This window comes from Drosophila ananassae, chromosome 3L, assembly GCF_017639315.1.
Source record: "Drosophila ananassae strain 14024-0371.13 chromosome 3L, ASM1763931v2, whole genome shotgun sequence".
NCBI lineage: Eukaryota > Metazoa > Arthropoda > Insecta > Diptera > Drosophilidae > Drosophila > Drosophila ananassae.
This window is the reverse complement of record NC_057929.1, coordinates 5,413,980-5,428,379: the sequence shown is the minus strand read 5'-3', so window position 1 is coordinate 5,428,379 and position 14,400 is coordinate 5,413,980. Positions and strand designations below refer to the sequence as shown.

The 14,400-nt window shown below is 42.0% G+C and overlaps 1 protein-coding gene across 3 annotated transcripts; it reads left to right on the top strand.

The window, feature by feature from the left end:
• The first annotated feature begins 1,008 nt into the window (after positions 1–1,008).
• LOC6494946 (U-scoloptoxin(19)-Tl1a) lies at positions 1,009–2,236 on the top strand. 3 transcript variants are annotated; one of them, XM_014907596.3, is made up of 4 exons: positions 1,009–1,281; positions 1,349–1,498; positions 1,571–1,586; positions 1,691–1,864. In XM_014907596.3, exons 1-4 carry the CDS (start codon positions 1,164–1,166, stop codon positions 1,698–1,700), a joined length of 294 nt encoding a protein of 97 aa, XP_014763082.1. In that variant the 5' UTR covers positions 1,009–1,163; the 3' UTR covers positions 1,701–1,864. The 3 variants fall into 3 exon arrangements, with proteins under 3 accessions (XP_014763082.1, XP_014763081.1, XP_001959348.1); XM_014907595.3 differs by having other exon boundaries at positions 1,571–1,794; XM_001959312.4 differs by lacking the exon at positions 1,571–1,586 and having other exon boundaries at positions 1,013–1,281; positions 1,691–2,236.
• Positions 2,237–14,400: the final 12,164 nt, after the last annotated feature.

Genomic DNA, 14,400 nt, shown 5'->3' with positions numbered 1-14,400 from the left:
GTTTATTTTTCACACACAAACTCGTATTTCATTCAAATTGTTTTGGAAAATTACACAAACAACGCCGATAAGAGAGGAAGGATGGAGTGAAGAGTGTTTGTCGGCCAAAAACCAGATCGGATTGCAGAAAAATCACGTTAGGCCTCGCTCAATGCGGTTTATAAAATGCAAACCATCTCGTTATTTGTTCCTCTGGTTATTTTTGTTGTTTTCTTCTTGGGGCTTTTGTCGTTCTTTTGGATCATGATCGCTGATTGGCGCCTGTAGTTCCAGTTGGGTCCCATTCATTAAGTGATTTTGCTACACGCAGAAAAATTTTGTGATGTTTTTTAATAGAATTGAGTTTGATGTGGAACTTTCTGCTTTTGATATAAAATAAAATTAAATATTTAAAATATACATAGAACTTTATTTTACGAAATAAGTGATAACAAATTTTTGAAAATAAAAAAATCTGTAGTCTTAAAAAATATCTCCCATTGTTCTGCGTGCGACAAATGACGCCAAACTCAGAAGTTCTGAGTCAGAATTGGCCAATTTTCTAACTCTCACGCTCTTCAATTGATCCGAGCTTCCTGGAGGACCCCACTCCCCACCACAGAACTACCCACAATCTCAAGCTCCCGCTATTCTGCACTAGTTGCCTCTCTCTGTTCCAATGTGTGCGTGTGTGGCCTGGCAGTTGTGCAAAACGCTTTCTCTTTGCCTCTCTCAAACCTCGCACTATGGGGCAGGTAATCTGATTTGATGGTTATTATAAACATACATATAATTAAAATAACCATATCGTATTGTAATCAAGAGATCCAACTCTAACAGAATTGTATTATTTTGTATAATATTCATAATAATACATATTATTAAAAATAAGAATTACCAAAGTTTAATATGAATGTGATAAGAAAACCATTTTTCACACATGATTTTTGTTTAGAAAATCCGGTAATTGATCCCATGGTGCAGTGTTTCCCTCTCTGCGGAATAGTATTTTTTCGTTGAAATACATCGGCTGGGGATCAGTTCATCGTAACCAGCGCCATCGAACGGAAGTAATCCACTAGTGACTAGTGATCGAAGAACGAACTGTAAAAGTGCTTGAAACAGATCAAAAGCGCATCGCTTACGAATATCAAGTATACGCCACGTATATACAGCCGCTGAATATGTCGCCGAGGAAGAGCCTGCTGCTGGGCTGCCTGCTGGTGGCCGCCGCAACAACAATGCTGGATATGGTCGCCGCGAACACTGACACAAACAATGTGGATGACCCCGAAGTGTACAGTAAGTGTGCCAATTCCTCGGTCTGTGGTAAAGTGGACATGTTGCTAATTACCCTCTGAAACCGCAGTGCTGCAGGGAGTGCGCGTGTATCCCAACGATCGACAGTGTGTGCTGGTGGGCGGACTGTGTGTGGCGACCACCGATTGTATGGAGCCGACCACCAACAAGGGCCTATGCCCCACAAGCGCCGGTCACGATGTGGAGTGCTGCTACGAACGTGAGTATTTGAATTGGAAGGTGTTCTGCTTAAAGTCCATATACAAATAACCCAATACCATACTGCCATCAGTTCGAACTCCCCACTTGTAATTGGTATCTTCTTTTGTAATTGAATTAACTTTAATAACCTGAATCCCACATCCATTTATGTCTGTCCCACCAAAATGTCATCCTCCCGTTGCCGTTGCAGTGCCGGTTAGACCAGCGCCCTGCGCGCAGCACTTTGGAGAGTGCATGGACCGATGCCACCAAAGGCTCCTCCGCCCGGGAACCGATTGCGAAAATGGCCAAGTCTGCTGCGTCCTGATCTAGTTATAAACACATTCTCAAATCCACAACCCAGCACATAAAACATCTAAACACCCAGATAGAGGATCCCTTAAATGTCAGTATCATTATATTTTTGGATTTTTTGTCAAGATGAAGTCTTTCTTTATTTAATTTAACATTGTTTATAAGATGATTAGTCATCAGAAATGTTGTTTGAAAGTTTATTGAAACTGATATTGATACTTTGTTTCGTTTCTCTATCTAAACATCCTCACTTATATACATACACCGTACATTAACATGTATTTATTTAACTATATACTATATATTAATTATATTGTACGAATACCTTTGTGCGACATGTTAAGAGTCCCCCGTTCCCCATCCATAATAATCCCCCTCCCCCACGAGTGAAATATTTGTCTGCTTCCAATAAAATGCATTGTAAATATTTTCCAAAAACTAATTCGAATTTTGAGTCAAATCTGAGGATTATGTAAGTATTGGTTCGGGTCAGCTGACAGCGGAGTCGCCTTATCAGGCCAGAGTTGTGCCGTCACGTGCCCCCAAGTACAGTTGTGTGGTAGCAAGAAGGGGAGGATGACTCTCCCAGTCTGGGGAGCGGACTGGCGGAGCAGACGGCGGGAAAAAAAACAAAGCGTGAGATCATGAGATGGAGGCTGAAAGCAAAGCTTATCGCCAAACAGATTCAATGTCAAGTTCAGATGCCACAAAAACAAAAAGCATTTAATTCGTTCTTTCGGCCACAACACAATACATATTTTTGGTTGAATTTTGATTAATTTTCGAATATTTTTGTGTTCCAAAAACAGTTCTAAGCGAAAATAAACGACCTTGCGCGGGCCGCAAAGATATAGATGTTGGTTCCGACACGATCCATGTGCCGGGCATGAGGTTTGTTTTTCTGTACTCTACGCTATGCTGTTGATACACATTTATTGTTTATATCTTTCAGTTATGCATGATTTCATTGCTAATGTTTGAGCGCCTATTCCATTCAGTTATTTATAGTTATAGGCTCTTGGCTCTTAGCTCTGGTCGGCGGGGTCACTTCAGTTTAGTTCGTTTTGGCCAGTGCTCTTGAGTTGAATGAATTCGTATGCACGGCGGCATTGAGGCGCCAACATGTGTCTATAAGTATTCAATGGACTGGTCGAGTGTGGATGAATCTTCCAGCAGATGGGGGCTGGAACTAATGGAGTAATGTTCTCCACTCTGGTTAGCATGGAGAATCTAAGAAGAACTCTGAAGAGCAGGTGGAGATGCTGGCACTACAAGTGGCATTTCAATCAATGGGAATGGGAAGTATGTATCTTAAAGATACTATTTGTGACCTTCTGGTGAGTGAATTGCATCACTCTCGCTGCACACTCTAGAGAATTCAGTGTCACTGCCATATGGCAATTGCCGAGCCCAATTCATTTAACCCGCCAATGCCAGTGACAGTGAAAACTACAAGGTCTCTCGCTCTGTCTGGACACGGCACGGTCTATATGAATTAAATCTAGGGAACTATGTAACGTCTTGACATCGGCTCTAGTATACTGTATTAATGGGCAATTGAATAAAAAGCACTGCTTTTACTCTACTGCGTCTTAGATTGCATAAGCTGTGTAGTAATCCCTGGAAATCACTCGCGTTTGAACCCGAACTCGAACCCGAACTTAAAAATCAAAGAAACAAGACAATAAAAATATAAAAAAAAATTAGTGGCAAGCCGAGCTTGGACGAAGTTCGAAATTGGCGTAATAATTTCTGGGTTTTGTTAAGTATTTTAATGTTTTTTTTAGGTACTTACCGCACATACAAGCAGTTCGTGCTTATCAGGGAAGCTCATCATCATTGGGTCTGTCACATTATAAATAATTTATATATATGGGACTTTTTTGTGTGTTTTTTTTTTGCGCCTTTTTGTTTACGTTTTCGATTTCGTTATTGCGAGTGACTGAAACACACATGTACTTACAATATATAGACACTGATACGCCCTCTAAAAGCTAATCCGAATTTTTGCGTTTATTTGCCTGGCATTCGCACCACAGAGAAACTAATAAAACTTTTTGTGGCGCGGAAGGCTCTGGCCGGGATATGCCCGTATTTCATATTCCATGTCATAGTTCGCACTCATTTTTCACTTGACATAAAGCTGCCTTTGCGTCTCATGGCCCGGGGATGGTGCAACACAATTTGCATCTCCACTCCGCCTCCATTTTTTTTATACTTTTGCACTTTTTTTTTTAATTCTTGGCTTTTTTCGCATGTGGCTTGGAGAGAGTGCGGAGCGTATAAAAGAAAATGATTTTGTGGCATAAATTAACGCCAAGAGGCACACGGAACACTATTAAAAAATACGGATCCGCCAGAGCACACATGCCATCATCGTCGTCGCCCTGACGACTGTAGTGGGTCCTGGCTTGGCGGTCCTGGCCAAAAGGATGTGGCAAGTCAATGGCTTATGGTAAAGCCAGGATATTCACTTCATGGCCGCGTGCATGTTGTGCCAGAAGTGGCAGGGGATGGTGCAGCTTCTCATGCAATTAATCCTTTTTTCCGCCCCCCCTTTCCTTTCTCTCATTTTTCCAGCAAAATGGCTTTTTAAGTCAATTTCTTTGCGTCGAGACTCTTTATTGGCCCGCCTCATAAATTGTAGGCCAACTTCAAGCCGAATTCAACATTTCATACGGGTCTGGAGCCATTCAACATCATTAAATATTATATGTCTGAAACAATAACAATTAACTTTGATGGCTTGGAGCACTAGCTGGAATTGTGAGTGTGATTTTAGCTGGATTTTTGTTCATAAATTTAAATTATTTTGCTTGGCTTTTTTCCACAGTTTTTTGTCAGGATCAACAGGTCTGGGAGTGCTTTGTTTGCTGCCAAATATTTGGGTTAGTTAAGCCCGATTTAATGGCCCGCACAATGTCAACATGCCATCACATTTTCCCCTCTGTTCCCCGAAACAAAAACAGTTCGTTTTAAAAATATAGACATGGCCTGTGTTTTGGATTAAACATATTTTGGGAATATTCTCGTGTGCCTCTCTCGACAATCTTATGAATTTGAATTTGGATGCAAATTGATGTGCAAATGGCAGGAAATAAAATTACACAGAGTCCTTTGACACAAACAGAGTCCGGGAAGGGTGAACCATTTGGCACACTTACCTGAACTCACCACCTCCCCATTTATTTCGGGTAATGCCATTAGGAGCGAGTAAGTGAAAGTGAAAATGAAAATGTTTTTCTTCAAGCCGATGAGGTAAAGGTTTCCCGGAAGATGTGGTTCCACCTTTTTGATGTCGGAGGTTGTCAGGTAAGAGAGTCTGGGCCTCCTCATATTCCATGTAAGCCGCCAAAGAGTTGCCACAAAATTAGACACAGAGCTTTTGGTTGGTTGGTATTGTAGCCACACCAATGTACTGACCCGCGAGGCGTATATAACCCCCTGTTTTTTATTTTGTTTCATACTCCTAACGGGATTAACCGCAATTTCTTTAATTAAAATTTCCATCACTCCGGGTGCGGCAGGATGGTTGGAAGTTTCTAAGCGGGGGGGGAAAAAGAAAAAGGATTGTAAATTACGCTGTCAGTCACTCAGTCTGTCAACAACAATTAAAACGGGAAGCAACAGCAACAAATTAAAAATTCATCTTCCGCATATCCCATGATTTCTGCCATTTCTTCTTATATCCTTTTCCCCAGCAACCGAGGACCTGGTTTCCTAACTACCATCCTACCAGGCAATCCCTTTCCGGGGATACTTGATGAGGTCCCTTTTTTTTAATTTGATTGGCGCTTCTTGGTGCAGTGTTTCCGGTTTTTCTTTACTTACCACCTTGCTCCTTGATCAGCCACGGGTCTGAGGTTCTGAGGGGGTTAATTATTTTTTATTTTCGGATATTTGTTTAAGGCCTGCAATCATCCCTGGCCAACCTATATATCTCTCTAATTGAAACCTAATTTTCCCATTTTTTTGTCGGCTGCCCTTTGCCCTCAGGTGATTGAAGTTTTCCCCTTTCCAGAAATTATCTACCATCCATATTATTAAGAAATACTTTCCCATATATCGCACATTCTTCGCCAAACCACACTCAAACACACTTCTTTTCAAATATTCCGAGTACTGGGTGGAGTCTTGCAACTTTTTGACTTTTGTTGTGTGCAAATAATTTGCAGCTCGTTCGCTGGCGTCATTAACAATGTAGAGGGGAAGTGGCAGAAAGTTTTATCTAATTAATGAAACTTCAACGCAATGTCAGAAGGCAGGACAGGAGTCAGGACGCAGGATCAAGAGGCATGAGGCATGAGGCAGAAGAACTCTTTGCTTTACGGGGAGCAGCGCCATCGTGGCAAATTCCCTCCTTGATGTCATATTGTTGACAGTGACGATACTGTTCGGGCGCGTACAACGTGGCGTATGATTGCTTTTGTGTAAACATCCAGTTCGGGGGCAATCCCCTTCCCTTCTATAGCCATACATAGAGATGTATATCTATGTCGCTTTTTCCTTTTCCATTTTTCGCTTTTCATTTTTTATTTTTTTGCTTTCTTCCGTCAAAAAGTTTTTTAATTAGCAACAAAAAGTAAAGGGTTAAATATCGCGTCGAAAAGTTTCGGCAAGCTAACAATTAAGTTTCGGCAATGCCGCTGACACGCCCCCCAAACGCCATACCCTCCCCCGCCCGCAAGCCTCAAAAACAGGCGGACGAGGAGGCGCGAGTGCAGATAATGAGTATTAAGCAACACTTACTCGCAATTAAGTTTCGCCTCTCCTGCGTCCTTCTTTGTTGACTTTTTTCCGGGCTGTAATTACGCGTAATCGCAAAATTAATTCCTGCACATGACTGCACCGCTCGTCAGGACTCGGTTCCAGAAGGACGAGAAGTCACTATCCATGATTTCAGGACCCAGCTGCCATTACCCGAAGCCAAGTCGCGCCTGGACAATGGCTGCCCTGGCTCGTTCGGGAGGGAAATAAAACAACTGACAGGCATTCGCAATCAAGTGGAAGATAAAACTCTATAATATTCATGAGATTTGGTTTATGAAGTGCTAACAATGCGTAAAGATATGGCCCAAATGGCCACAATAAGGAGCGCCATGTCAGGTGAACTACCCGGGTCTTCTCCCCTAACTGCGATGACCACAAAAGTTCGTGGCTTTGCTTCTAATCTGTGCCCTATAAGAAGGGGTCTGTTAGTTATTTCTTTGACTTTCAATTGGTTATAAATAGGTTATAAGTAAACTAAGAAGTATTTAAAATTATTTATAATTTATTCAACACTAAAAGAGCAAGTCTAATATAGAGATACACCATTTTACCAATACATAAAATCTTATAAGATCTATAAAGTTTCAGGAACTACTTTTCCAAAGACTATAGAACATAGAAGATTCGTTCTTGTCCAACAGAAATTTCCACTTTAAGGATTTTCTTCTTACCTAGTCCTGTCCCGGGGCCCCGCCCCCTCTCTCTATTTTCCTGAACTTTTTCTTTGGCTTGGCAATTTTTCACTTTCGCAAGATGGCAGCGCATTTTAATGAGCCACCACCGGACCAGCGGTCAGCCAAGGACCAAAAGGACCAAGTCTGCCATCCGGCTGGCTGGGTAATTTGTGTTGCATTTGCATTTTCATTGGTGCGATATGTTAATGACTTGCTTACTTTTGCCGCATCTTATTATTGTTTGAAAGTTGAAGCCGCTGCTCCGACGTCAGGAGTCGCCAGGATTTCCCAAGGATGTGTCGGGCGATAACGATTGGAATAGACAAATTGGCCAAAAGTTTTCCACAATTAGCGGTGTAATTTATCATTGTCTGGAATTTAAGGATTCCATCGAAAATTGCACTTTATTCAAAAGCAATGAAACAATCAAACAATTTCTTGGTAATTGGACATTTATCATTTTGACTTGAAATCTAATTTGTGTATTTTGTTTAACGCTTCAATAAATAATTGTAGAAAAATTTGCATTTACATAACTGGGGATAATTTTTGAAATAACAATAACAAAATTCGAAACAAAAACAGCCATCCTTCCGACAAATTCATTTCATCTATGTGATCATGTGTGTGTGTTTTGCCCTTTTTGGAATTTATTTACATTGCATTTTTGTGGGTTTGCATTTGTTTATGTGTGTGTGTGTGTGAGTGTTTTTGTGTTTGATTAAATAAAGTTTTCGATTTTACTCAAATGATGTGTTGTGGCACGGCATGGCACAAGCAAATGTTAAATGAAGAGAAAAATTTAATTTAAAAGCCAAAAATTGACAAAAGTCATTTGAACATTTTAACATTTTGCGAATGAAACAAACTCAATTTAACTTAATGTCTGTTTCTCGGCATCTGCAGTGTTGAGTGTGTGGGCAGGATATGCAGCACCGATGTGCAGGATGTGTGGGAAAAACATTAAAATAATTGTTTTAAAATCCTTTTGTCAGAAAGCAAAGTAAATTATAAACACACATGCGAAGTGGAGACAGACAGATGGATAGAGACTGCCGCCAGAGAGTGCCAGGATAACATTTGCACATCACAAGTCATTGGATCAGGACTCCATTGAGCCATTAAAAAAGATGACATTTGTATCTCTGTGTCTGTGACTGCGTGTGTCTGTGTTAGTGTGTGTCTCTTATCTGAAAGGACAACTGAAAAAACAAGGCAAAAAATTAATTTCATAGAAAACTTTATGCAAATTTTTAATATTTAGGGAAGAAAAATCTATCACAACTGAAAAATATAGAACCAGTTTTGAGAACAATGCTTGGTCCACTGACAGGCATTGGATGAGAGAGGCAGGAGTGGTTATATTGGGCTATTTTGATTGCACCAAATTGCAATATTGCTTTGCAAAATTTGCATACAGAACGGGCCACGTGCAACATGCATTTTCCATAAACGGAAACCAGCAAAACGTTTCAATTTCAATTTTATTCATTGAAAATATTCAAACATTTCTTTCGCTTTTATTTTTTTTTTGTCATGGGGGGGAGCAAATAGCTTGAATTCTTTTATTTTCTGGGAATATTTACACTTGCGGAATGAGGTGGAGTGGCAGATGGGAGTGCCAGCTGGGTGTGGGAAGAAAAGCCAAAGCCGGAGCATTCCGTAAGATGAAGTTGGCAAAGGGCCGAAATTGGAGCTCATTTCATCGGACTGGGACTCACCTTTGCCAGCTGCTCAATACAATTGTACAATATTTATTTAATGTAAATGAGAAACGGAGCACACCAGGCACATGAGGCCGGGTCGGGTCGGGACGGGCATATCCTTTGCTGCAGCAGGACCTCAGCTAGCAGTCCCCCGATGCGATGCGATATTGGCTCAGACCACCCCAGCTCCACGTCGTGCCATCCCCTGGTCTCTGTATGTGGCAATGCATTGAAGCAAATTAAAATTGGAAATTAAATGTTTACGAAGAACAAAAATTTCAACGGAAAAGTAATTGCTTTTCCACAACTTTCCCCACAGAAACTGTGAGACGATGATGTATGTAAGTGGGTTCTGGTAATAGGTTACAAGACCAAAACCAAGACAATGACAATGCCCTCCTTTGGACCAAAGGACTGGTAAGTAAATAAACTAAAATTTGGTGCTGGAGCCCCATCCAGAAGACAGGTGTAACTAAGATTCTCGATTACCGACTGGCAGTCTGTCAATATTCTGGACGTCATTTCCATCACAAATTGCAATAGAACACCCAAAAGACATCAAGTCAGTTGGTTTGGTTATTGGCTTAGAGCAGGACCTCATTATCCTGGCGGTGGGAGCAGGATGAGGAGGATGTGATTCAGAAGAGCCGGCCTTCTTTGTTCGGTGCACTGTTAGTTTTGTTTGCACTGCCGCCGCAGGATTCATTGTAATGTGCAGATCGGTTGTCTTGTGCGGTTTAGGTTTAGAGGTTCCTCTTCCTGTTCCATCCTTTTCCCCATTCCCACTCCCACTCCCATTCCCATTCGGCAGCCTGTTTTCTTTTTGCTCCTTTTAATTTCCGCTCCGTTATGCTGCCAATGTCCTGCTGTAGCTCCTGCTCCTGCTCCTGCTCCAGTTCTAACCTATTTGCCTGTTGATGTTACGTTGTTAGCCAGGTGAAGCTGCCCCCGATCCAGACCAGACACACAGCTCACGTTCACATTTCCTTTCCAGCAATAACAAGGACACGAAAGTGGCGAGTACACGAGGAAGTGCCTGTAAGAGAGAGGCGGGCAAGTCAAGGAAGAAGGATTTGAAGCAAAAACGCCAATGGCCAATTGAGGCCAACGTCGTCTCTGCCGGAATTCGGGGGAATTCGGGGGAATTCAGGGAATGCCGTGCCGTTGCCAAACCTGATGAAACCAAACATGGTCGACGCGGTCCGGCAGCCAAATTGAAAGACACGCTCCGGGCGTGACAGGATTCCTAGCGACTTCCGGTCCATGGCCATGATCAGAATGGCCAAAAAAAGGAAGGAAATTCATCGACGATTTAATACTCGCAAGTCACATCTCATACCGCTTATGTATTATCATTAAAATTTACAATAAAATGTTTATAGTTTGCTTGTTACTGCGGCTTGTTTTTTCCAGGCAGCCAAAACTAATTAATATTAAAATAGCAGGCTCATAAAGTGATTTTGTTTTTATTGAACGACAACCGCCAAACACACACACACACACACACACCGACTGCCGTAAACAGTCGCGACACATACACACTCGCACACACACACACACACACACACACATATGCTGGAGCCTAAAATTATGCAATGGATTTTTTTGCTTAATAACACAAACCAAGCCCGCGGCCAACTATTAATTAACATGTTAATTACAATTTTTCAATGGCATATATGCGAAAATGCAATTTGTAAAATGTCGCCAATTTTAATTTTATGCACTCCGTAACACCACAAATAGGGACATCACATACATATATAAATATGGTGGGTGGTAGGCGGTAGGGCGTGAAAGAGGCGATTGGTTGCCTGGCGACTCCTAATCGAAAAACTCGCTCAGGTGTATTATGCATGGGCGGTTGCGGTGGCGGTGGTGGTGGAGTGGGTGGATGGAAAATATTGTGCAATGGCTGGAAAAAACCATTAATATTCTTATTTGCTTAGCCGATGATGGCGAAATTGTTAGGTGCTGCGGCTTTCTATCCGACCATCACTCCATTGCCCTCCATCACTTCCATCCCGGCTATACCAGCTCCATCTCCTCGTCCCTCCTGATATATTTTGCTCCACATTTTGATTGGCAATCTAAAATGTTCCGGCATATATATTGGCCAAGAGGGGGCTCTTGGCCTGGCTCTAACCGACCTGGCTCTAACCTACACCTTTGTGTGTGCACAAGCTTGTTAAGTTTTATTTAAATTCGAACTGCATTTTACCGACCGCGAATTGGGCGGTTTTGGTCAATGGGCGGAGTGAAAAGGGGGGCGTGGCTGCGGTGGTGTCCTCCTCACTACCGCCTCGGGGCGATTTTTAGTCCGCTGTGATTGTCAAAGGATGCGGCTAGGAAAATAATTAAAAATTCCATTTAAATGCAGATTAGCTCCGCAAAATGTGAGACTACAAAATTATATAGAATATCCGCTCTGCCGCTTCGCCACACCGTCGCACCACCACTCTGCCAATATTTGTGCATGCTATATAGTCCTATATGTATATGCTTAAGCGTTTGCCGCTTTAACAGTCCTCTCTCTGTGTTTGCTGGCGGTATTGAAAATAAACGGATGCCTAAAAATATGCAAATCGCGTTCCGCCAAAGCGGACTGAACGGACGGAAAATGGTATTTAGAAATGCAGGCGTGGAACCGAAAAACACTTCTTTCCATATGCATGCTCAGACTCAGGACTCCAGGTGCGCCAATTATTCATGACTTTTGTAATAAAATCAAAATAAATTTCTATAACAATTGCATTAAATATTAACACCCCCCCAGTGCTAAGAGAGGTTGTTTTTTGTTGTGCGGAGTGCGATGAAAAAATAGTTTTGCACTTTCTAAGCTTTATTTGCATTCAGCATATTTTATTACATAAATCCGAAACAGTTGTGTGTACATTTGCAAATCAAAAAATCAAGAATTTCAGATTAAAGAGTCCCAGACGTTTGTATCACACAAAAAAAAAAAATAAAGCCGAATGAAATCCCAATCAAGTTTTTCTGATGCGACCTCTCATCTTTATTGGCAATTGCATTGTTTCGGTTACATTACTCATACGCCCTGTTGGCCCCGTGGCATTCCTCTTCTCTGCGTTGTAAGTTCTCGTTCTGTTTGTATTATTGAGCCCACGCCGATATGGCTTTTGTCAATCAGTGTAACGGCATTTAAATATACATATATATATTCTGATATGTATATATTCTGATATGTTTTACAATTGGCCGTGTTCGCTTTCCAGTTTTCCGCATTTCATGCATTTTTATATGTGACGAAAAAAAGGGAAATAAAATGTTAAAAATGAAAATTGTACCATTGGGACTTGGAAACAGGGTTGGTTGAGGGGATCAAGAGTTGCAGTTGCCATTGCCGTTGCAGTTACATTTACAGTTACAGTTACCGTTACCGTTGCGGATCAGACAGCGGCACAAGTCATCAGTTTTTATGTCCTTGCAGCTGCTGCAGTCACATTTGCCTCAGCCCAGCCCAGCCCAGTGGCAGGATTCGGGACATGCATCAATATACTGTCCAACTGATTGTGCCCGAAATTGTCAAATTTAAATACAACTCAGAGTTAATAATCATGCCAAAGGGCGGAGAAAATCTGCATAACGAGTGTACTAGTATATTGGTGTTTTAAGGGAGGGATTTTAAAGAGTTTATTAAAAATGATAGAGGTCCTTAGAGGGTATAATATATAATATATATATTCTTAGATTGCCATTTTCAAAATTCCTCTTTTTTTAAGAATTATATCCTTTAGCTGTGTTATGGCGTATCCTTTAACCAATAACTCGTTTGAGGCTTTTATGGACCATGAAATTTTTGGATTTGTTTTATACAATCGCTTGATTGTCTTCATGTCCAGTTATTATAGCCAAAAGCATGCTGATGAAATCAAAATATGAGTGAAGTATTTTCAGGAACCGAGTGCTCGGCCTCACACGAATACACCACCGACACACCTACACTCTGACATACACATACATACATACCCATACTCATGATGTCCTGGCCAGGAGGGCCAGGGGAGAACTTTACAGCTCGTTTTTGAGGTACGCAACGATGTCCTGCGGCGGCCTTTTGGGCCCTCCAATGAACATTTGAAACGAATTCGGTTCGCATTCCTCTTTTTTTTATGTGTTTTTTTTCGCCTTTTCCTGGTATAAATTTCATTTTTGGTATGTTTAGAACGGCCAGAGGCATATTTTATGTACAACTTCAACACTCCGAGGATATTTGTGAGTGAGTGAGTGTGAGTATGGGTGTATGTGTGTGTTATCGCACTGCATTTATGTATGTATGTCTATGGGTGTGTTTTCGAAGAGATAGATGGATGCTTTCCACGTGGGTTACTTAATATACAAAGGCCTTTAATTTCGTCTAAAGCTAAATAAACTTTATACCCTTTGGTATCTGCCGCATATCCATATACATGTATACACCTGCGGTCATGCCGCTACCAAAGGACCTTCTCTCTGTCCATGGGTGTGTGTGTGTGTGTTTGATGTTTTGGCTGCGTTCTTTGGCGCTCTCTCTCTCTCTCACTCACTCACTCACTAACGTCCTGTGTTTTGACTGTGTCTACTGTTGTTGTTGTTGTTGTTGCAATGTCCTTGGGCGAATATTTGCATGTTTTATTGTATCTGCTGTTCTCCCAGTTTAGGCCACGCTTTCTGCCACATTCCCCCCTGCTACAGCACAGCATCCTGCCACCCCCCCGTGGAGTGTCCTGCGGCCAATACACCGCCCTTAGTACGCATGTACCTATGTTTTTAATTCTTTACATCGATATTTGGCCGCTGGCACATCAAAAACGCGAGCCGCTTCCAAAGGTTGATTGCGGCACCATGGCGGTGGGTTACAAGGTGGGTTTTGGGTGTCGGCTGCCAGGGTGTTGCAAGAGGAGGCGGCGGACAAACGGACAAACGGACGAACGGCGGCGCGTTCGAGGCAATTTTACTCAAAATATGCATGATATGTGTGCTACACCTTTTGTTATGCATTTGTTTTGATGTCGAAATGTAATCCGCCAGAGGGTCCATCAACATTATTTGCACAAAACTACTTAAAGCATCGACATAACATAATGCCAATTTAAGGACCTCTCTCGATATTAATGACTAATTAAAAACGAAATGCATTGCCTACTCCTAGGCGTCCGCTCCGGTACATTATAGTTTCTTTTCCCCCATTTACTGAAGATGATGGATGATGGCGGATGCTCTGATGTCTTGCATGGCAGTGCGATTTTTAATTTGCGTTATACGAGGAGTTTCCTTTTGCCTGCCCTCCGGCTCACATGTGAAATGGGGGAATGGGAATGGGCAAAGGATTGAGACCGAGAAAAGGATAAAGAGCCGGGCAAAAGGAGCCGGAGCCGGAGCCGGAGCAGGAGCAGGAGGTGATGCGGCGAAGAGCAGCGTAGCGTGACATCGCAGGAGCAGCAAATGTCACGCTT